The sequence below is a fragment of the Rissa tridactyla genome, chromosome 9 (assembly GCF_028500815.1).
Source record: "Rissa tridactyla isolate bRisTri1 chromosome 9, bRisTri1.patW.cur.20221130, whole genome shotgun sequence".
Lineage (NCBI taxonomy): Eukaryota > Metazoa > Chordata > Aves > Charadriiformes > Laridae > Rissa > Rissa tridactyla.
The window spans coordinates 17944521-17968998 of NC_071474.1; the positions used below are offsets into that span (position 1 = coordinate 17944521).

At 40.9% G+C, this 24478-nt stretch overlaps 1 protein-coding gene across 2 annotated transcripts in view; it reads right to left on the reverse strand.

The window, feature by feature from the left end:
• Positions 1 to 819: 819 nt before the first annotated feature.
• Positions 820 to 24478, reverse strand: part of MTMR10 (myotubularin related protein 10) — a 40020-nt gene continuing 16361 nt past the window's right edge. For both annotated transcript variants that reach the window (XM_054214833.1, XM_054214834.1), the window contains exons 5-16: positions 24001 to 24143; positions 14863 to 14953; positions 12236 to 12410; positions 11731 to 11818; positions 11469 to 11557; positions 10361 to 10491; positions 10169 to 10238; positions 9905 to 9975; positions 8883 to 9052; positions 7339 to 7509; positions 5821 to 6003; positions 820 to 5279 (exon numbers count right to left, since the gene is read on the reverse strand). In XM_054214833.1, the coding sequence (XP_054070808.1) occupies positions 4680 to 5279; positions 5821 to 6003; positions 7339 to 7509; positions 8883 to 9052; positions 9905 to 9975; positions 10169 to 10238; positions 10361 to 10491; positions 11469 to 11557; positions 11731 to 11818; positions 12236 to 12410; positions 14863 to 14953; positions 24001 to 24143 (1982 nt within the window). In that variant the 3' untranslated portion in view covers positions 820 to 4679. The remainder of the gene's footprint in view (positions 5280 to 5820; positions 6004 to 7338; positions 7510 to 8882; positions 9053 to 9904; positions 9976 to 10168; positions 10239 to 10360; positions 10492 to 11468; positions 11558 to 11730; positions 11819 to 12235; positions 12411 to 14862; positions 14954 to 24000; positions 24144 to 24478) is intronic.

The window sequence follows — 24478 nt, forward strand, 5'->3', positions numbered from 1 at the left end:
ACAGCTGCAGTCGCACTGGTACCAACAGAGAACATCCTCTGCAATAAAAAATGTGGTGCATCAAGTCCTGATCGTTTCCATGTTGCCTGTGTAGCCCGAGTTCACTACGTTGGGTTCCTTGCAAGATGCAAGTTTAGCACCTTTCCAGGATTCTCAGGAACAGTGTAGTTCTCTAACTGCCCCCACCTTGTATTATGTATTTCAGTTTTTCACTTTAATATAAAAAAATACAGCTGGGCAATGATGGCATACAGAAAGGCATAGTGCTTTTAATGTGCTGCTGTCTGTGAAAGGATAATTAATTTAACAGCTCCTTCTGTTGTGAACATCTGTATTATCTGTATAAAGGGGAAATACTTGTGGTAGTAGACAGGCGTTGTTCAGTTCAGTTGGCACTTGTTCAGCGCCAAGATCACTGCACGCACTTGCAGTATGATGTCATTATTATAGTCAGTTTTGCCCCACAGAAACTGATGTGTTTTCTCATTCAGAATTCAGTCAGTCAATTGAAATAGAGCCAAAACGATGGGTTCTCTTTTAAGACACCAAAATCCTGTGGGTTGTCTCAATTTTAACACATAGCCAACATCTTTTCCTCTGGAGTCTTCATTCTCATCCCGAGTAAGTTTTCCTGATACCAGAAATTCTGCTTACCATACAAACAGCAGACACTGTAATAGAATGTAGTGAGAAATTCAGATGATTTGCACATCCTTTTTATTAATCTTTCTACAGCGCAGTGTCCCTGCTTTTCTTGTACAAAACCAAACACCCTCCCCTGTTTTTTGGTTAGAGGAAGCAAAAGAAAACCACCTGAAGTTCGCTGTGGAAAGGTATGAACTTTTATTTAGTCTAATTTACTTCACATTCACAACTCAGCATCAGGATTTTATAATCTTCCTGGCACTGCTACTTACTCAATAAATCATTATCAGGCACAAAGGTTTTAGTTTCAGTTGAAATAGTGAACGCTAAACCATCACAGCAACAGCATTAGAAACCTACTGCCTAGAGCAATTTGAGGTACAGATTCCTGTCTCTTACGTTGGAGGCAAATTTAAGATCTCGTCCTTTGCTTAAATATATGTTAGAATTTTTTTGGTTTTCATGTCTTTCCGTCTGAGAATAAGCCAAAACCTTTGCCCCACTTGCTACATTTTCTTCAAAAATGCAAGGCAGTTAATATCAAAGTGGTATTGCAGGCAGGTGCACATTACACACATGTGCAGGCCTGGGTACACATACACACAAACACACACTTTCAATGCATTTCTGGAATGAAATTTCTTTGATACATGGCAGTAAGTAGCGAATAAAGTTGTACTACCATGATCGCCAGGTCTACAATACGCCCCACCTCACAGTAATTAAAGACGATGGAGGTACCCTTTAACCCTATCAACCAGCGTTCGTTCTTTCCCCCCCGTGGTTTACAGTGTAGTACAAAAGTCATGATATAACAGCCAATAACAGCCAAAATAGTGCACGTTTTCTAGAAACAGACAAAAAAAAAAGATAAGATTCTTGGGAGGTTTTCTACAACACCAAAATGGCCTTAACAGTATCTTGTTTTAAATGGTGAACAGAAATTAAAATCTGAAAATGTGTACATATATATATATACACACACACACACATATATATACACACTTGTATGTCAGTATTCTGTACACAGAAGTTAAAGATACGTACTTGCACCCCAAAATTGCTTTTGAAAGTTATTAAAGATGTTCAGAGCAGTCCCTACTGACTATTAATAAGGCAACTGTGCAGAGTGGAGAATATTTCAAAATTAACATTTAGTACCTGTCTTTAAAAGGTAAATTAAAAACCCCGAAGCTGTTTAAGAGGAAGAAACACCACCCCCAGGCAGGCAGGCACACGCACAGACACAGCGGTTGTGCCAGCTCCCGGGCAGACGCGGCCCCCGCGCGCAGGGAGCGGAACCTTCTCGGCTTTTCCAGGGCGAGGGGGCCGGGGCCCTTCCCGCACTCAGCACCAGCTCCCCTTCTTCATCTGTGTAGAAGTGATTTTAAAGTCTGTTTGGCAAACAGATATTTAGACAGGTTTTGTTTCTTATAAAGGCATATTATTTTTAACCCCCTCCCGTGCTATATATATAAAATACAAAGACCATCTGCAGCATCTGTACACATCTTAGAGCTGAAATGTAAAAATGTCTGAAATCTCCTTATAAAAGACAAGCCTGTTTAAATATAGTACCCATTCTTTCCCCCAAAGGGTACTAGCCTAACATTAATTTTATTTTTTTTTATTCCACCAGCTGCCTGTGTGGAGTAATTTATTTACACATTTTTTGGTACCTTTAAACCAAAAAAGTTACACTTCCAAGGAAGAAAAAAAAAAAAAAAGACACCATAGTTTTAACTGTAATTTTAAAAAGAAAAAAAATTGGTACCAAAAGACACAAAGCACACAGGTTGAGGTCTTTTATGTCAAGTATCAGGCCAGGGAAAGCAGTAAGCTAATTAAAAAAAAAAAAAAAAAAAAAATCACAAAAGCAAACTAATACAAACATTTGAATAATGAACTGAACCAGGTAGATGACTGCTCCAGCAAGCTTGTAAATAAACACAACTAGTTTGTGGACCATTTAACATGTTCAGACCGTCTTGCAGCATAATTAGGCAATTAAGGTGAATACACGTTTTTTCCTCACAAACAGTTGACCAGACCCAGTCTGGCACTGGGTCACGACACGCGTGTGTGTCCGTGTGCAGGCGCAGCACGCACACGCTCAGCTGCTTTGCATAAAACCAGGATTTTGGGAGTTTGGTTAGTTAAAAAGGAAGTCACCCACCTCCCATGAGCTCACCTTCCCGATGCAACCGCCCGCTTCTCCCCACCAGCCCCCCAGCACAGCCCCTGCTCGGCTCCGGGCTTTTTTAGCCTGGGAAAACGGGGTCCTGAATGCGATGGGGTTCTCTGGCACAGAGCCTGCACCGACATTCTCTAAAATACTTGAACAACCTCAGACATCCAAACCCCAGATTTAGGCTGGGCTGAAGCCCAGTTTCTTTTACAAACGAATGAAGAGCTCCAAATCCTATCCCTCCCCGCCTTTTTATACCTCCAATATACTGTGTATTATCATCATACAGTTGTTTTTTTTTTTCTCTCCCGATAACTAAGAATAGCTTCTAGTCCATCACATAAGGCTTTGGTGCCTTAACTTGTGAGCCGGCACCTGAGCAGAGGCTGCGTGTTGGTTCACACGTTTGTGTTTTATAGACAATAGCCAATACGGCCTCGCTGCTAAGAGAATGCAGTCGACAGAAGCCTTAACCTGGGCGCATGACACGTTACGATTCCCCCCCTCTCCCAGTACACTTCACTCTCTCGCTTTTCTCCCTGTGAAACCTGAGGCTTTTTCTGGCACAGCATCCAGGGGAGAGGCATCTTTAAAAGGTTTCAGAGCAAAGAGGAGGCTGCTGCATTAAGCAGAGGGAGGCTCTTGGATTTAATTCCCTCAGGCAGTGCTTGTCCATATGGACACGCATGTGTGTAAAAAGGCGGCACCACTAAGTGCTCTCCTTCCAGCAGCCGCTTACAGACGATGGCAGCGCTCGCACCCCTCGTGGATTTGGCCAGTGGGAGCACAGTCCTTTCTGGAACCCAGCTGAGCTAAGGATGAATTCTGCTGAAAGCTGCTGCATCCTGCAACGGGACGAGGAGAGGGTCGGCAGGGATCAGGACCCGTGCAGGGATATAACGCTGAGTATCTGAGGTGCTCATCACGAGACTTACAAACAAGCTTAACCCTAAAGAGGAAAAACCTGCTGTCTCTTGAGCTGGCTGCCTGTTGTTTCCAGAAGCAGAGAGGGGGAGGTGGGGGGCGGAAGAAGAACTTACTGTAACAATCGACTGTAAAAAGCTGGGGGGGAGTCAGCTGCGTTAGAGTAATTCTGCTACTGTTTCCTCCCAAGTAAAGGCACTTCTAAAGCTACTACAACACCGTATCTACAGTAAATGTTTTAAGGTTAACAGTGCATTGTCCTGAAGTTGGTTCCTATAGTCTAAAGTCAAGCTCACGACAAAGAGCACAAATCTGACTAATTGTTAATGAATACATTTTTGGGAGAGAAAGAAAAGGAAACGTCCCCCCCTCCTCCTGGATACACACTGCATTAACACATATGTAGGGTGATCAAGTCACAGAGCGTTAGTATGTATGTATGTAAGTACGTATGCATATATGTATTCTTCCTGAAGAGGCGATCTGGTAAAATAGTTTGTTCCCAGATTCAGCTGTCGGTCTGTGTCCACTGCACCGAACTACTTCCATTTGCCAAGCTGTTCTGACACAAGAGTCACTTCAGTCACCATCTGGGAAAAGATATTTCAAGCAGAACCCTCATTAATGACCACACCAAGCCCTTCAATTAGCTAATGAAATGCTCCATCACAGATAATGAGCCAAACCACAAGAATACAGAAGGAATCGGGGACCAGAAACCCTAGCAGATGAGAACCACTGAAGACAAACTTGTGCGATTTGAAGCATGACTCGCTTTGCTTTTAAATATTTGTGCAAAACTTACGTAATGTTTGTATATAAAAATTATTACAGCTTTCAATGCCGCATTTAGCAGTGTTAACTTAGAAAAGACAAAACGATATGCTGTGTTCTCCCCAAACCTTTAAACCGCCGCATCGTCTTAGTCTTCATTTGCAAGCGTCTCAGTGGACAGCCAGATTTTGGCACCACTTAAAAATTTGCTTAAAGGTGTTCCCAGAATGCTCCGCCTGCACAGGTTCCCTACGGGAGAAAACGGGAAGGAGGAGGAGAGAAAGTCTGGGGCCGCAGAGGTGTCATTTAAACTATTTGCTCTGAAGTACATCCTGCTTTGATCCAGTTCCGAGCAGTTGCCTTGCAGAGAAGAGTTGCTTTTGTACTGCCGAAGATTCCGGTTTAACATGTCGACTTCATCTGCCAGCAAAGAAACTTTATGGAAAGCCGTGATGAAGCCACCGTGGTTAATCTGGGCCTCAGGAACCCAGCGGAAGTAGCACAGTTTCCACAGTTTTATTTGTGTTCCAGAGATACGGGGTAGAATTACGCCGTGCAAATCAACTGGCTTTGCGAACCAGTCTCTGAAGTACTGTTCCATACTGTTACTCTGACTCTCCGTTTGCTGTAAAAAGTCCGGTTTCAGTTTTAGTATCAGAGAGTTTCTTCTTGGAAGGAACTCTTGCTCACTGATGATTCCGTTTTTTAATGCTGGGGGGACACCTCGCAGTGTGGAGCTGTAGTTTTTCTGCAGAAAAGAAATACTGGTAATTTTTCTGTTCTATGCCCATTTGAATAGCAGATTTCCCTGAACTGCTCGGAGCCATCATCCAGAGAAATGAGGTGACCTTTAAACAGTTCTGCGCTCGTGAGTCACTACTGCAGGGCTCACAGGGCAAGGAGTGTGGCCACCTGCGGCCTTTCAAAAGAAATACATATGTTTTCTAGACTTTCTAAAACAATGAATGATTGAATTAATCAGCATTCACTGAAAAAAACAACAACCCTGTGGGAGAAAAGTGGCATGTCATCACTTTTCCATAGGTGAACTAATGCCAATGTTGGCAGTGAGCTCAGCCATGTCAGGAGATGTCCTGCAACACAAGGCTCCACAATTTACAGCTTCTACAGAAAATTATTTCTTTAGGCTGGGAAGCTGAGAGAGTTAACACACTCCTGTTGCGAAACTGAGAGTGTAAAACACTGTATAACTGTAAATTTTTAAGCATTAACACCTAATGATTAAGGATGTAAACAGTCCACTCACAGACAGACATCACTATAGTTACCTTTGAGCGTTTAAAGGTTTTCACGGCTCCATTTTGTACACATGGTGCGCTCTTTCCAACATAGAAAGGGTTGTGAAAGAGCAGGCGATCCCTGCTTGTAAACTGAAGAGACCAGTCCCAAACACAAGGAAATCTGAGGCCTTTCTCATCGCCCAGCTGAATATTTTTGCTTATGGCAAATTCCTGCAAGAAGTTAACGATCAGGCATATTAAAAATCAAAATAAGCTCATTCACAATCTTAATTGTAAACCAGTGCATAACTCTTGGGCAAAGGAGAGCAGGGATATAATTTAGAGGTGGCTGCAGATCAAAGCAACAGAGCAGCAGGAGAGGCTGCTCCGGAGAAAACAGCTGTACCCTGGTTTTCAGTTCATAGAATCACAGAACGGTTTGGGTTGGAAGGGACCCATCAAGATCACACACCCCCTGCCCTGGGCAGGGACACCTCCCACCAGACCAGGCTGCTCAAAGCCCCATCCAGCCTGGCCTTGAACACCTCCAGGGATGGGGCACCCGCAGCTTCTCTGGGCAACCTGGGCCAGTGCCTCACCACCCTCACAGTCAAGAATTTTTTCCTCATATCTAATCTAAATCTCCCCTCTTCCAGTTTAAAACTGTTACTCCTCATCCTGTCACTCCACTCCCTGATAGACTCCCTCCCCGCCTTTCCTGGAGCCCCTCTAGGGCCTGGAAGGGGCTCTAAGGTCTCCCCGGAGCCTTCTCTTCTCCAGGCTGCACAACCCCAACTCTCTCAGCCTGTCCTCACAGCAGAGGGGCTTCAGCCCTCTCAGGGGACTCAGCATTAATCCTTACTTCACAAAAATTACTTTTCAATGATTCTAAATTGTTTTTTTCTTTACTTGTAACCCCCCCCCAAACTGTTATTTTGAGAATACGTTAATGGTCCCTCAATGCTCTGCTTCTCTGTAAGGTAGCTACCGACAACTTTAAAAGGAAAATATTTAACAAAATAAGTAAGTTTTATCTTTATCAACTGTCAGATGTTTTGTACACACAGTTCTGTTAAACTCCAGTTTTCCAAATCAAATTTAAGCGTTGTTTTCTAAATACCTTTATTGTGCATTACTATTTGAAGTTCATGCAGGCTTTTCCACCTTTTCAACTATTTAAACAATTATGTCAAGAGATTTCAAAGTTTGCCTGAAGTGTGAAATTCTCTTTATTGCCTGCCATTCTGCTTTATCAGTTCCAGATACAAATCTGTTTCCTAGAGGAGTACAAATAATATTGTACAATAAGTATGCTTTTCTAGGAAAAGAAAAAAGAAAAAGAAATTCAAAAGACTTTCTTCTTGAATAGTTAGTTACTCTCTATGCACAGATCACCTGAAAGGACATTCAGATCATATTCGTCTGGGGAGCTGAGTATTTTGCCCTGAACAGAGCGTGACATTTTAAAAAATATAAAGGAATACCATTTAGCTGGGCGGGTGTTATTTCCAGAGGGGCACGCTGAAGTCTCTTGTTTGAAAAGCAGGTGTAACACTTCATACTCACAGTGCTTTCCTTTACTCGCTGGTGAGGACAATTGAAAAGGAAGGTGCCGAACAGTGAGATGCGTGCGCTGTCGTACAATATGGTCAAGTACATTTCAGAAAACTCGAAGGCTGCTGGGTATTGTTCCAGCAGCTGCCAAACACAGTCAAGAAACATCAAGAACAAAGGAGACTGGGAAAAGAAACAGAGAATTGTTAGATTTAACAGAAGCTTTTCCCAAGTCATACCGATTTGTTTGCAGTTAATGCTCCATTAGAGTATGTAGCTATACCTCCGCTGTGTTTCTCAACAGGGTAAACTTGGAGGAAATTGTATTTTTGTATTGTATTTTGTATTGTATTTTTTATGATTTTATGCAACTGTAATACTCTGTATTCCTGTTTAGCCACTTTGACAAGCCACTGTGGCAACTGGCTTTGTCCGCATTCCCTTTCCAACAGCCTTCCCTTCTCTGTCAGAAGCCAGACAATTCTTTCTGGACCTCTCTCCATTCTCAGGTAGCTGCAAAAATGCTTTCTGCCCTCTTGTATGTCCCTCGTAATTTCCAAATTAGTGCTTGTACAAGCCTTCCTTACTACTTAGCCTTATTTTCACAATGTATATACTTCCTTCTTGTTTGAAATGACTGGAGAGCTTATGATTCAGCCACCTTAACTTTGCTCTACACTTTCTAGCTCGTTCCACAGTGGCCCATGAATGGCAAAAGTATAAACTATCACTTACATAAAGCTTTAGAAATATTTTCCTCTTCGTAGTTTCACTCCTCTGAACATCCTTTCCTAGATCAAAATACCTGCTTTCTCATTATTTCCCCCTTGAAGTTTCAGTTTCTTTATTCCTTCGTGCGTTTTCTCTGCTTAGTGCTCGATTTAGCCGTGGGCTCCGCTCTCTGGGGGTATTGCTTTTCTATGACTGGAGCATTGTCCCTGAAAAAGGCCGCTAACCTGGGGGTCCTCTATTTTTCCAACTGCAATTACAAGTCCCTCCTTTGCAATGAAGAGCCTAAATAAGATTAGCTGGAAATACTGAAAATCAAGCACTGTGGTACCCTCTTTTAATCTGTTTGGCAGCTGCGTATCAGTTCATAAAGCTGCAGTGCTTCTCCATCAGCTCAACACTTCGAAAAATACTGCCTATTGATGTGACTTTGCATTCCAAAAAACAGAGATGAAAACACATACCCATGGTAAAACAAACAAAACAACCAACCCCTCTAAACCCCCTCCTGACCCCCTTTTATTTCGATTTAAAATATGGGCTGCACTAGCATTTGTAACAGTGGGACCTTTTCCTGTGTAACACTGAGGCCACATTAAAACCCAGCAACATTTGACTGCACCTGGTGTTTCACCGACTCTCACATGGCTACAGAGGATAAAGAAAATATCTCTCCATCCTGGACAAGGACTCATTTCTCTGACATTGGTTTCATGACATTTGAAAGTATAAAAAAATACTTTTACTTCTAGATTTCTGTGTGAATAAATGTTCAGGTTGCTATTAACCAGACACTGTTATCACATACAAATACAATTCACATTTACCTCTTTGTCAGATCTCTTTAAGTGGTTACACCTATCTAAAAACTGATATCCTGCCATGACCCATTCCTTCTGTATTAAGCTTTGGAATCCAACGATTGTTCGGAAATAGGGATCCAGCATGACTTGAATGAGAGAAGCAGCAAGACAGCTCAGGTCCCGTCCCTCTTCCTCTGTGAATAACACACAGAACGTATGAAATAGATAAGGTATATACGCACATACACAGAATTAGATCGCAAAAAGTGGCAACTAGGTCTATTGTTTGTCTTTGAAATTCTTTTAAAACATGCTGTAGAACTGCTGTAATTGTTCTCATAGTTTCAAACAAAACTAGAAGAAAAAACCACCTCTTCTTTTAACTGAGACTCATCCTACAGAAATGTTGCTGTGGTATCCAGCACAACAGGGCATTCATCAAGAACAAAATATCCACCCAAACGCCTGGTATTTAAACCAAGCTGTGATGAGAAGGAGGGTGTTCATGTCACTGGAAATTTTCAACGTATTTTCCACCCTGAAGCAGTTTTAGGAAGGCCATTATATGAGCGGGATATACCAGCTGAACGGTCTTGTAAAAATTACAGGAATTACAACATTTCTGATCTTGATATGAGCAAGTTTTTTTTTTCCTGGAATATCTGTTTGCACTTACACAACAGCAGCCACTGAGAGTGAAATATTTTGTATATAGGACCTCTGAATAGAACTGCTATTGCTTATGCAAGGACTATTTGCCCAATTAACCCCGTACAAAACTTCTCCATAAAGTTTTGATTCTATCGTACCATTAGCAGAATAAAAACCACCACAAAGACTCGAAGTGAAGTATTGGTCTGATGCTATGGACTGTACTACAGTTCGGATACATAACAAAATTATTTTCCTTTCTAGTTCCTCAAATGCCTAAATGTTTAGAGGCAATGGGGTTTATGTAGAAAGATTACAGTTGATTTTATCTAAATGTGTTTATCTACATTATCACACTGACGCTCAGACTGACAGCATGCTAATGGCTGTATTACCTTGCAGAACTACAGAAACGTGCTTACACTCCATCATGTACACAAGCTCAGCAGAATGCTTAAGAAATGATCTAGACAGGAAAAGAAAGTGATACAACAGTTAGTATAACAGGTTCACACTCTAGCAGAAACAAAAATTTGGGATATCTGTATTTACCTAACTCATATATTAAAATAGAGAATCCTTCAACTGATCCCCTGCTTATCTACAGTGGTGAAAGTTTTTCATATCTCATTAACCATCGTTTTATCAGTGGTACAAACCTGATATACTCTAACCAGTGAGTATTCTCCAGTGAGGACAGCCACTTCTCTTCAGTTTCTTCAAAAGGCTCTGCAACAAATAAAGTAATTACATTGTGGAACAGCTTCAAATAACTCTTCCTGGTAGCCAGATCTATTAGAATTTGTGCTATTTCAATAAAATAACCACCATGAAAGGAGAGTCCAGCATACCGTTAACACACAGCTGTTTGAGTTTGATATGTGCAGCCTGGATTTCCTGGATGTTGGGGAGACACTTGTCCAGATCAGATTTGTAAACGTCACTTCTCAGGGGATGGCTGCGAGTTATCGCATTACAAATCCTAAGTAGGAAAGAGAGTCAGCCATTTTATTATTGCAGAGGGGAGAAACAGTCTTTCAAGAAACATGCCACAGTCTGTAGCTGCAAACAACTAAACCCACATAAAACATGCACCTTATTTAAAAAAAAAAGTTGTCTAGTTTATATTCAGGAGATATATTGCTCCTGCCACAAAGGTATCGACTCAAATATTATAGGTATCTGCTAGTTACAAAATAAAAAAACCGGAAACACTGGATCATTAAAACAACACATTTGGGAAATTAAAATCTGAGGCTGACTTACAGTTAAATATCTCTAATTTTCCACAAATTTTAGTAAGACTTGTCTATGCTGCATAAACAGATCATATATGAAGTTTATAAATCCAGGAAATCTGACTGGGTTTCAAATACAACTCAGAGCTCCAGCCTCAAACACACAATGCAAGTGTTTGTACTACTACAAAAAATCACCCTACCAATTAAATCAAAGAACGAAAAATACCAAGCTAGTAACTACTTATCCAAGGCTCTAAATGCCTTCGTCTTTCATCAAGGACAGTGAATGACAAATACTTCACAGAAATACTATATGCATTGTGGCACTGAATCTACAGAGCTGCATTTCCCAATGCCACAAACAAATTAAGAAGGTAAAATCTCCACCAAGTTGTATTACAGAAACATCAGCAGAGAAGATCTGTTCTTCAGATAAAAGTCTGCTCCTTTATCAATAAATTCTGTCATCTGAATGACTGGCTGCCTAAAAAGTAAACATCCCTTAAAAACTGAGCAATTATTCAGTATTTGAAACTGAAGTGTGCCTTGAACAGAAATTGTGCCCCAATGTATTTGTAGAGCAGCAGCTCAAAAGCCACTGCACTCCAACGTTATGAAGCCAGTATCCGCTCAATTACCAACTGCTGCTCTCTGTACACACTCACCACTTGTGTTATCTTACGCGTCTGATTAAAGAAAAATGTAACTAATCATTCACCTTTGATCAATTCTCCTTTGTTGCAATACGTCTTTGATGTTGGCCATTCTTACAAGGGCACTTCCATTAGGGTGATTCCAGGACCATAACTAATATGGGAAAAAAACCACAAAAGAAACAACAAAATAATGCAGGTTAGTGTTATTCCACAGAAATTTTTTTCTGAATGCTACACACAAAACTATGTTAACCAGCACACATATCTTTAAGATTAATATTGTCCAATGATCAAGAACAGTAATAGAATAAAGACCACACTTACTGGCATTCGTCTCCCAATAAAAGAGTAGGAGTATAGCTTAAGGTCTTGATCTGCTAAGGAAGACGGGACCACAAAATATTCTGGAAGGCTTGGGGAAAAAATGATACATACGGTTACTTTTCCCTACATCTTTTATCAGCTTTTCTCTTGCTGCAAAGCTGTCTTCCCAACTCTGATAAACTCTAATGCAGCAGCCCCTAATACCGCAGGCTGTGCTGTATGTCTGCGCGATCTCACATATCGTCGGCACAGCTCAGACCTAGTTGTTTAGAAACTGCATGTTTCAGAGGGACGTACAAAAGCATGAAAGCAACAGATGCCAAAATATGACATTTCCTTTAATGACACCACCTGCAGGATCTTTCAGCCGAGGGCCTCTCTAGAGAGCGGCACACGTAAGAGGTGAAGCACACAGTGAGGCAGGACGGAGGCTTTGGTAGAGGAGACAGGAGAAGACAGTATAATTGCCTTGTTTTCTTCTACTTGCGTTATAAGAGAAACTTACCAAGTAGATATCATATAACCTTCATTGACTGAACAAACTCTCCACTCTGATGCACCTGTCCTTTTGATTTCTCTATCCCAATCAGAGTAAGTTTCAAACAAAGGTGTCTGCTGGCCACTGGCACTGCCGATGCCACCGCCACCTCCTCCTGGGTCTATTCCATTCACCTTCTTCGCTAGGAAAAAAAAATTCATCAATGCGCATTTAAAAAAAAAAAATAGAAAAAAATCAAACTCTTCACCTTCCTAATTAGAATGAGTCACTAGCGTCAGGACTAAAGTTACCTATTTTTGTATTACAACAGATCAGGGATTTAATGACAGCTTGGCAACACGTGAAGAAGTAAATGTATTTTTTCCTGCAATTTCAACAAAGAAGCAACATACAATTGGTATGTTGTGCTGCTTGGTAGAAAGCAAGACATACTAACACTCAGGAACAAATGTTATCTTCAGTCACAGGATTTCTCTCTTGAACATGCCAAAGCTAGCAACGTTTTAAAAACATGAACCCTTTATAGGCTACCCTTTAATTAGGTACCTTAATTAGGCAAAATAAAAATTATGTAATTTCAACAGCTTTTCCTTAGAAATGACTGCTGTATTAGCAGCAAATAAAATAAATTGAAGGCCAGGTTAAAATATACATACATACATATATACTTTTTAAAATATATATATATATATAAAAAAAAATATATATATATTTATATCCACACAAAAAGATGGCCTACCCTTTTGTGGCTAGGGACCAAGAAGATCATACATTCTGTCAGTAATAGAGAAGGATGTGGTCATTCTTTAGGTGCCAGGGAGGCAGTCAGCTGTGTCAAAGGAGACCACAATTCGCTTCCTGACACTTAGAAGTAGATTTTTAGATGAAAGTGAAGTAAATTGAGCCTCAGCCCTACTACCTTCCCCACGAAAGCTCCTCGCTTTAGCAAGAGCCTGTGAAGGTGTAAGTGCCTGCCCAAACAAAGCAGAATACAGCGATATGGCTCTGCTGGCACCTCCGTGACTGCCTGGTTTCTGCTTTCTGTATCTATCAACTTCATTCTTGCACTAGTATTCGGACTACTTATGTTTTTCAGAAGAAAACTGGACTAAAATCAGAATGAAGTAGCTGTTCAGATAGCATACAGAGAAATAGAATTACCAAAAAAAAGTTATAATTTTACTGTTCAATGGCAGGATACGTAATTATCAAATACAGCCTGGGAAAAAATGATGCACATGTACACTAGAGCAATGCAGGCTCTTTCTGTTCCTCGGGAAGCAAAAAGACAGTGTTTCAACTCTTCCTTTGCTGGAACAAGCAGGGGTAGAGAGTCATAAAACACGGTGCTGGAATTGTAAGAGCAGAGGCAGAGATCTACGCTACAGACAGCAGGGTTCACAACCACAACAAACCCAGCCCAACCCAGCAGATTTCAAACTCTTTTCTCCAGCAACTGCAGCGCAGCAGAACAACTGTCTTCTGCCATTCTGCTCTGCTGTTCCAGAGGAACAACATTTTTTACCCACCTTATGTCATTCTTCCACTAGGCATTTTTCCATACAGCAAATAAGTATTTTAAGGACAGAGCAAAGGACATTCTGTGACAGACTAACATTTTGTTCACACTCCACTTTAACATTTTATCTGCAAATTGGCTTCCTCCCTAATACTTTATAATGCTACAGTACATGGACCTTAATAATCACCCAGGTTTTATCTGGTAAGAAATTATATATGTAATTATGTGTGCAACAGAATCACACGCACGCTTATTTTTGTGCATGCACAGGGCAGTCATGTAGGCACCTGCATGAAAAACATGCATTTTTGTGCAAATTTGAAGGCCTGAGCTCATAATTCCACAACATTCAAATTTTGTAACCGGCAGATGAGTGGTTTTTAATGCCAGCTGCTGAGTATTTCAGTACCACAGAACTACATCAATGGCACTTTCTCTATTTGGAGGCTTGTTACACTAGAACTGATGGCTTTCAGCTGTGTATTGGCTGGGGAACACTAAGCAGTGACCGCACAGCATTACACTAGAAATCAAGTTCCAAAGGCATCTTTTTCAGGCTTACCTAACTGACAAGGTTCAGTTGGAGATTGGCCTTGAGCAGAGAGGGTGTGCTCCAACTCAGCAGGGGTGGTGGAGGTTTTGAGTGGTAAGAACTGCCTAGTAAGCCTCTAGGAAAGAAGGTTTGGAGTCCCAAGTTGCACAAATCCTCCTGCAATACCACCAGAAGAGAAACTTATTCCCAAAAGAAGGGCAGGTGAACAAGCCTGCCTGATGGGAGATTAGCGAGGTACCTAGAGTACCGATATAGACATACAATAGGAGGATCGAAGCGTGAATTGAGAAATATGAGTATTCATGCTGACATAAGTGCTGACATAGGTAGTTTTGGTTTGTTTCAGACAGGAAAGACATTTCTTTTGATTTTGGTCGTTAATGTCTATCACAATGAATGACTTATAACTGAAAGTAAGAGGTTGGGTGCAGGACAAGCCAATTTTATTGCCCCTGGAGAAAGCCTCAAATGCTTTTTGCCATTGCTTCTAGACAAGAGTCATACTAAAATTACATATTATGGAATAGAAAAAAAAAATCTAACTACTGTCATACTTACCTGGATTATGATACATTTCCCCGACATACTCAAATGCAAAGAGAAGCTGAAGATCCGTTGGCTGAGAATAATGAGCTATTGCAAGGCACACCTAGGAAAAAAACATATATTACCGTTAACTTATAGACATAAAATTTATGACAGCCTGAAATACGCAGAGAAAAAGTTAAAAATCAGTCTTCTGATGTTTTATTTCCATATTTTATTTGAGAGGAGTGAATTATACAGTGAAACGCATTTGCTGAGAGACCGTTACTGTAATCATAGCAGGGGAGTTCCCGACCATCTCAAGAGTGATTAACTGATTAAGGGCAGACTAAGGTTTTGCAAGAAATGTCAGACTGCAACAGACACCCCTAAACATGATTCTCCGTATCAACAGAGACAAGCACGGGCTTGGCGCTACTGAGTTGTGCCCGCCCACCTGCACATAGAAAGAAGTAAGGAGGAGAACAGAAAAAGGAGAGTATAACACACAGGTGGCGACCACAGTACAGCCAAATTTCATTTGTAGTTGGTCTTTCGCTATTATTTTTTTAAACTAAAGAGTACTTATCAACGCAGCATAAGAACATAAGAATGGCCATACTGAGTCGGTTCAAAAGGTCCAACCCAGCATGCTGCTCCTGACAGAGGCCAGCCAGCGATGCTTGGGGAAGAGGGGAAAAACAGAGCAAGCACGTAATGAAAGTTTATCATTACATTTTTGAACAGTTCACAGTTCAGGCACTTCCTGAACTAAAATCTGGTATCACTGTTCAACAGCATTTGACAGAAATTTCTTCTACAAAGTTGTCAGTTGGGCCAAGAGGATTTTGAAGTATGACTTCCCTTTACAAAAGCCCCGTTGGTTCTTCCCTAAAGTAGTATATTTAACGAAGGCTTTGTATCCAATTAAATTTTTATTATCTTTTCCACTAATTCACCCCATATAGGCATCAGGCTTACCAGGCTGTGCTACTCAAAACTCAACCTTCAAAAATTTCTGCTCTTGGAAGGGAAAACAAGAGGTTGCTCTTTGAAGACTTCCAGGACCTACGTCAATCCTGCATCTCATTAAGCTGTATTCCAAAATTAGGAAGGGCATTGATGAATATAAATAGAAAGCAAATTGTTTGGTAATAAAGAACAGCTTTTCCCCCCAAGTTACTTGTTACAAGTAATTCATGGTGGGAGATGTTTTATTCATGTTAGTTGCTTGTAGTTTGTCAGCTGAACGGCAGGCCAAAAATTCTCCACCAATCTCCAATTTCAATAGAAAGTGAGTTTTTAGGGTAGGACCTTTTGCCAAGCGTGGAGGATCTACAGTTAATTAAACATGCCAGCAACCATCCCCCTCCCAGTCCCAGCTCATCTCAAGAACTGAAACATCGGCCAAACTTTCTGAGGGGAGCAAGATGTCAGCTTCGTTCAGTTCTGGCCGAACCCTTGTAGGTTCTGTCCCAGGTGACTGGATTTCATTCACAAAGAAACCCACCCCTAACTTCTCGATGCCTGCAGGTTTATGGCAAGTTCCAACACTGCCTCTGACAATCTGAGGCGTTAATCAGGTTTAACAAGGGTGAGTCACAAGCCCTGCCCTGGAAAGGGAAATTCAGTAGAGATTTATTTAAACTGAGAGAGAGACATCTCTTTAAATGTGGATATTCACTAGATGTGGACAATCATAAAAGATCTGACAAAATCGTTAATCCCTAGAAGAATCAAATTCAGGAAGAAGAAAACCTTTCAAGTAGAGATTGGCACTATTCCCCAAATGTCAGGACTTTATTTGGAGTCTTGAGCTTTCCCTTCTTCCCTCAGTATTTGCTTCGCCATTTTCCTAAAATGTACCTGCCTCATCTCTAAAGAAAATATTTAATGAAGAGGAGGTTACAGAATACAAAATTCTATTCTACATGCTCAGATACAGAAATTCCATGTGTCGAAGTTTTTAATTAGGGACACAGTATAAGTTCACATTATTACCACCTAAAATTTTTCCTCTCCCTTTTCTTCCTTCCCTCCAGCTCTCCATGACTTTTTGCATTCGATAACATGTTGACACAATTTATTCACTGTTTAGCAGTTTTGGATGTTATTTTTGAAAAAAATTCTGCTCATCCACGAAATTGTTTTCTGTTAGTGAAGGAAAGTTTTCTTATTGTCATAGATGTAAAAGAAAGATTTGCACAACACAGAACTGAAGGAATAAAAGCGTCACTGGGAAACAGTCTAGCATGACTTCTCAAATGAACATTTATAAGCTGATTTCCAGGATTTGGTAAAACTTTAAAGTCACTACCATGAAGTAACTGGAAGCCATGCACATTTTATTAAATCTTGTGATTTAAGTGTACAAATCAAAGCTGAAGAAGCCAGCTACTCCATAATACTTGGCTTCTTCTAACAGACTACTTTTGCCTATGAAAGAAAATGAAAACAAATGAAACAAAATGGAAATCTGTGTGCATACACATTTGGACTTCCATTTCTCTACGCAACTTTTCACTACAGTAACTGATACTAACAGAGCTACTCCTCGTCTTCATTTACAGAGTGGGGGATGAAAAGCCTATGCTGATCTGCTCTTGAGGCTTAAGGATGATCTGCAAGACATTAAAAAATTCCATTGTGCCGCCAAGTAACACAATAGAAATACAGTAAAACCTATTTTTAAAAGCGGCAGCTGAAATCTCTGTCATTTACTTGCCACATTTAAGAAAGAAAGTATGTGTGTGCTGTGTTAAAGAGGGGTAAGACTGTGTGGGAGAGATGATGAGCGTTGAGATCTGGTTCACAAAAATATGAGACCACAGTTGTGCTTCTAAACCCAGCAGCAGAAAAATGCTCCCAGGTGTTCCGCGGTATAGACATAACTCCCAATACCAGGTACTGCATGGGTGAAACAGCCACCTGTGGGTTACAATACAGGTACAGGACCTCTATTTCAGTTATTAAAAAAAAATAAAAATATATATATCTTGCTACTGCCTTCATTTTCCCATGCTAGACAAATTCTACTCATATACACACTAAAAAAGTATTAAAGACATACTAATTTTCAGTTTATTCCTCACAAAATCCATACAGTAGGTTTATTGTCTGAAAGTTCCAAAAGACAAGCACATTCCACAGATCTCAGCAGATTACCATCATAAGTAGAAAGCTCTTAAATTGGAAGACAAACATGTTTTACAGGAAATGTTCTCATATCAAACTGAAAAATGTTTGGTATTTTTGCCAATTTACAATTGTGTAAAGCTGAAGATATTTCAGCTCAGTCAAATAACAAGAGAATAGGCTGCTTGTTGGAAAGTTCATTTATTAAAAGCAGTAAACACAATGGCTGTAATTATTTCGGAGTACAAAGGCCACTTCCCTATGTCGGTGTCCCCTGTTCAACCCCTGCCTGAGAAAAATAAATGCTACTTTCAGGGCAAGCCCTCCTCTTCTTCAACAGGAATTTTACCAAGGACAAGAGCTTCCAAATATTGCTAATGCTCTTGGAAAAGATCGTTTTGAACAGCCATATTTAGGAGGTGCTAAGGTAGCATAGCCCTGCACTTCACCCGTGTCCCTAAGCCAGGCTACCTGCCTTAGGAACTCACTGGAAGGGCACCATTCCCTTGCTACTGCCATTCCCGTTCGGAGCAGACACCTGTAGCAGAAAGTCAGGCAACCAGGACCAGATCGGGTCCCACGGACAGAATCTGTTCATCTCCCTAGGCAGGAATTCTTCTTGGGAAAATAATCTTTCAGGTAACAAGACTGTCAGCCCTAATGACCGTGCACGTCCTCCTCGCTGCTGAGCTGTGAATTGTCTGATTGAGGACTGCTTTTTTTTCCTTCTATAAAGATTCCAACCCCAGCTATACATAATAGTTAATTTGGTTTGAGTACAAGCAACCTGCACGAGAGGAAAACAGTACAAGGATTTCAGAAGCTGAAATAACTTTTTACATATCTTGTTTGTACAAGAATGCGTCTGAATTCTAAGTACAGGTTTCCTTAGCCTTAAGAGAACTACTACAATACATTGCTACTTTTTAGAACACCTTTAGATAAGCTTACTTCTGAAAAGTTTTCTTCGCGCCCTCCAATCCCGTTCCAAAGACCATAAAGATAATACTGTCTTCTCATGCATTCTCACTGTCTTGAGATACTACCAATTTTGTTATCTGTATAAACAATTAAAACAAGGCAATACAGAAGTTTGAAAAAGAAGAAAAAAAAAAAATCATTACAAAGGGTCAGGACCATTTGTCCAAAACTCTGAGCTTCATATTATTCTTCATAACAATTAGGAAAAAATTGTTCCGCTCCATCCCAAGGGCTATGACGTGTGAGAAGGCTCGTTTTGATTGCACAGGAAACAAGATTTGAGATAAATAATTTCCCTTCTGTTTTGATTAAGCATGTGTTTCTGAAACTGCTCTCACACTCATTTAAAAAAGCTTCCTGAAGGAAAAGAACTGAGGGAGATCCAGAAGAGAAAGGGACTGAGAAAAAGGAGATCTATTTAGGAAACAGGAGATTATAGGGTGTGTGCCACTCTGGTGCACTGCCAAGATCCATGTGTGGTGAGGTGACACGCTATCCACCAGCTAAAATCCTAAGATCTAAAGCCTTACCTTCTCATACATTTTAATTTCTTAGTCTAATGTCAAGTACTGTAGTGGCTAGAAGTTTTTCAGTTTGACTGTTGTGATTTTAGGAACAAAATTATTCCTTTTCCTTTAAGGAATGTGAAATGCTTCTTCTTTCACGCTGCCTAACTTCAGCCTTCCCCAGCTTGCTTACCCTCGCTTCCCCGTTCTCCGCTTCCTCATCCTCTGCTTCCTCCCACACCCATCTGGCTTTCCTTCCTTTGGAGACTCTATAGCTTTATTTTAGAGACAAAACAGAATTAAACTGCTAAATAGTGATGAGTACGAGTTTCCATTCCCTCCATTATCCTTAACTCTTGTCTTCCAAATATCCATTAATAAAAACAAGGAAGGAAATGTTTACTTGACTGATTAATGTTGAGACAGTATGTTAGCACGTATTAGCTGCAACTAATGGTGATGGTATTTTTCTAATAGAACGGATTTTTAAGCTTCTTCATAATAATTTATTCCAAAATAAACGAATTCACCTCAAAATTCAATGTGTTCTTCCAGTTTGTTTCTGCTTAAAGGCAGAGAAAGACACCACTGAAAGCTCTACCATCACCCGTGCATCATACCTCTATGTAATCACATCAGACAGACTGTCCACGTCTGAAGCCCGACAGCTCTCAAACATGGAGCCTTCTTTTCTCACTTTTTAAAAGAGACTCAGAATACACAGAATCACAGAATGGCAGGGGTTGGAAGGGACCTCTGGAGATCATCTAGTCCAACCCCCCTGCCAAAGCAGGGTCACCCACAGCAGGTGGCACAGGAACGCGTCCAGGCGGGTTTGGAATGTCTCCAGAGTTGGAGACTCCACCACCTCTCTGCGCAGCCTGTCCCAGTGCTCTGCCACCCACAAAGGAAAGAAGTTCCTCCTCATGTTCAGATGGGATGTACTGTGTTCAAGTTTGTGCCCATTACCTCTTGTCCTGTCACTGAAAAGAGCCCGGCCCCGTCCTCCTGACACCCACCCTTTAAGTATTTGTAAGCGTTGAAAAGATCCCCCCTCAGTTGTCTTTTTTCCAGACTGAAAAGATCCAAATCCCTCTTCATAAGAGAGATGTTCCAGTCCCCTAATCAATGCCCTCTGTTCTAGTGAGATGGCGTCATTAGCGGGGGTTATTCCCCCTTCTGCCCTGGGCAGCAAATACAGACACCTCCTTAGGGACAGATTACACTCTCCTTGCCAACACCGATTTATGTAACCGAACGCTGTTGAGTACTTCCATTGCGTTCAAGGCACTATGCATGAAACTGCATAAAGTTAGCATCTGTTCTCTTGTAACTATTCCATATGTTTAAAGCTCATTTTTAAATAGTAATTATCAAGTGTATTGTTTTTATTTCTGTAACTATTGCTTTAAACAGAGCATTTGCTAGCACCTGGCAGCAAGTTGGAGACATTTACACTCCCATGGTTCGACGTATATATTTTAGTAGGTAGGTACTTCATTTTGACCTACCAGCGCTTTATTCATAGGATGATACTCCTCTGTATTACCGGGATGACATTTAGTTAGAAATCTCCCTGGTCTGATTTCTATAGCTGACTGTACTTCTGAAAAGTTTGTCAAAGGAAGCTATTTATGATTTATAAAGCACGCAGGTCTCTTGCTTTACAGAACTGAGATTGCAATGCTAACCGTGACATCACCTTCCCCTCTGCTTATTTTAAAAACAAGTGAAAAAAACCTTATCCAAAAAAACTTCAGTCATAAATACTTCACAAACGATTTTTATTATAGCCTGTACAATTCACTGATTCCATTCAGGAATTCTGAGTTCTGCAGTTTTTCAGCACTAAGCACCCGAGAAAACCTTCATAAATCACATAAGCACAATTTATCCAGTTCATTTTTCACGCAGGAGGTCTTCATATCTAGCTCCAAAATGAGCATAAGCAAATTTGTGAAGAAAAAAATTAAAGCTGACAATTATTTTGATTTTTCTCAAAGTGGTGACTGGAGGTTAGGTCCCCAGGTACAAAGGAAAGCAGAGAAGCCGGAGGTAGTCCGGCGATGGGCTACCCAAGATGACTACGGTCCTGAAATAAATCTTCTGAAGAAACTGGGCTCATTTACTGTGCAGTAACGAGACTGCAGGAAGCCACTACTAGGAAGGTAGTTACAGACTCAGTCTTGCCTGGTGACACAATGGGCAGCAGACAGAAACTCTTCTGGGGACATTCAAGCTGCGTGTCAGGAAGAACATGCAGCACTGGAACAGGTTACCCACAGAGGGAGAAGGCTCCTCCATCCTCGGTGGTTTTCAAGACACAACTGAACAAATCCCCAGCTAACCTGACCTAATCCTGGCAGCTCTATAGAGAAAGGAGGACTAGGTGATCGACAGGCCCCCCGGTCAGTTCTCTGCTACAACATGCTCTCGGTCAGCAGGCGACGGAGCACACCTAGCCCGAGAGAAGAGCAGGAATTCCCTCTCATCAGAGCTCAGTCATACTTTAAGTCTCGGCCCTCCCTGCAAAAGTTATGCACACACAATTATTTCCAGACAGACACAAAAGAGCTGGAAGTAAATATGTATTGAAGTGGCTCTTCAGAACTATAAGGAGGCCAGACCACCTTTCTTTGTTTTTAAACATCAGGACAACCTTGCTAATATGTACTACTTGAAGGGCAGGAACAGAAACCAGATAAAAACTTTTCAAGAGTGTGGTGCTAGCATGCCATTTAAATGCCAGAAAGAACAAAATAACCCCATCCAATATGCTGTGTAAGACCATTCTAGTTGTGTTCACCAGCATCCCAAAATAATTTAAGCAAAATCCTGCTAGAAGAAACCTGATCTAAGGACCGCATGGTTTTAGACATTTATATTTTAATGCTAACAGAATAACGTTATTGTGGAAACACTAGATTAGGTTACAGAACCTTATCTCCCTTCAGGAAAAGTGTGGTCCTGTGAAATACCCCCACAAAGCTGCAGTAACCTGCTTGATGCATCAAAACTGCAATAGTAGCCACAAAAGTTTTCTTCCACTCCTCTGATGAAGCATATGGTATTTGGAAATGGCGACTGTTACACTTTTGGTGACCACCAGTACTATCTTTATAACCACACAGATTCAGATCCTTCTGGATCTCTAGAACTAGCTGTTCTTTCTATCAAAAGAAATCACATTAGACCATGTAATTATAAATGTATAAAGCAAGCGCCCTCATAAAAAGGTTTCACTTTTTGCTCTTGCGTGAATAAATGCAGCACAAAAAGCGTTAATGAGTTGCTGAGTTTACGCTTTCTTCCTCCTTCCTCCAGGCTGATCGCTCTCCTTAGCTGTGACAGCCAATTAGAAACAGTTGCTATAAAGATACTGCAGTAGTCAGGCTGCTCCAGGGAGAATTCGGAGAAGCTGAGAAAGGGAATTGACTGCTGAAAGATTGCCAAACGTGAAAGGTTACAAACAGCAAAGGCAGCAGGCAGGGAGGAGCCTAGAGAAGTGGCAAGGAAAGAACAGCCTGCTTCGATGCTGGGCTTCTGCCCAGGGATCAATTTGAGAGGGTAAAAGGCGAAGAAGAGATGAACTGGTTCATCAGGTACTCAGTTGATAGCTGCACACAGATGTATGTCTGGGCAGATGGTTCTTAGGACTTAAGGGTTAAGCCCAAATGTTATCCTACTGAGAAGGGGAATTCTTAAGCCCTGTGAGCAAACTGGGTCATTCTTACGAGAGGGTTGCTGTGCCAGGCCTGGCCAGGCAGGGGTGCGGGGAGGTCAGGGGAGCTCTAACTCAAACAACCCATCCCACCTAACCAGGAGGAAGCTGGTGAGCTAACCTTGTCATGGCAACTAACCGTCTCTGATTAGCAGAAACTCACCTGGACCTTACCACGTTAAATGACACTGTATGATTTTGCTGAGGTTTAAGACAAGTGTTAAAGCTGGGGAAGGAATGAAATTTCTAGGAATGTACAGACAGAAGTAATTCCTCTTGTTCATGAGGCAAGCAAGTCTTTTCTAAGAAAACATTGAGAAAGAGCAGATAGATTTATATAGATTAGAGAAACTGGTCATCCCAAGACCTCACTGGGTGACTTGCTGTGTGAAGCAAACACAAAGTGCATATATAAGACAGTACACTCTACCGATGGGTAAATTAAGCTTATGACTTTCAGAAAATGTAACCAAGTTTCCAACATTTTCCATAAAAATGTAAACATCTGCTGCACAGCTGCAATGCAGTATTCCAATTCCAGTCTTTAAAAGAATTTGTTTACTGAATCAGTAATTTTTAAAAGAACAACAGATACGGGGAGAAATGCAGGTTTATCTTATATGAAAAGGAACACTTAATAGATCATGTTATATCTTTTACCTAACAATTTAGACTCTAAAAATCTAGATATTCTCCTGTAACAGAATGTGATTAATTTGCAATTCTTCCCCCCTACTTGCCTATCAAAACATAAACCAAAGTGTTCTTATTAGCACCGCTGTTGCTACGTATAATGACTACAAGACAAGATTTCATAAGATTTGGTACCTTTTTTGCACTTTCGGGACCCGCTTCATCAAAACGAAATCTGACAATACGGAAGTCTTTGCAATAAATTATTAATTCAGTTGGATTAAATTTAAGTTTTTGGTTGGGACCAAGGACCTTCTGCTTCCTCTTGGTGTCATTCACTGTAAAGAAAAGATGAAGTTATTGGACTGTGTTTTGTAACTATACAACACAAGACTGGCTCAAACAGATACAGTAATGCTGCTACCAGCACTCTTTGCATTTAATAGTGTGTTTCAACTGTTCAATTGATGTAGAAAATGTATAGATGCTCCTGCTGATTGATGACCTTTCAAACAAGTGGCTGAATTTCTGCTTCCTGTATGTCCAGATTACTTTTGTCCATCAACTTCACAAACAAGGAATTAACACGCAGTATTCCCAAGAGCAATTTTTGCTCCCCGTTAATTGTGTATGCTGCAATGCCCTTCTGATGCATAGTAATGGCACATATGCT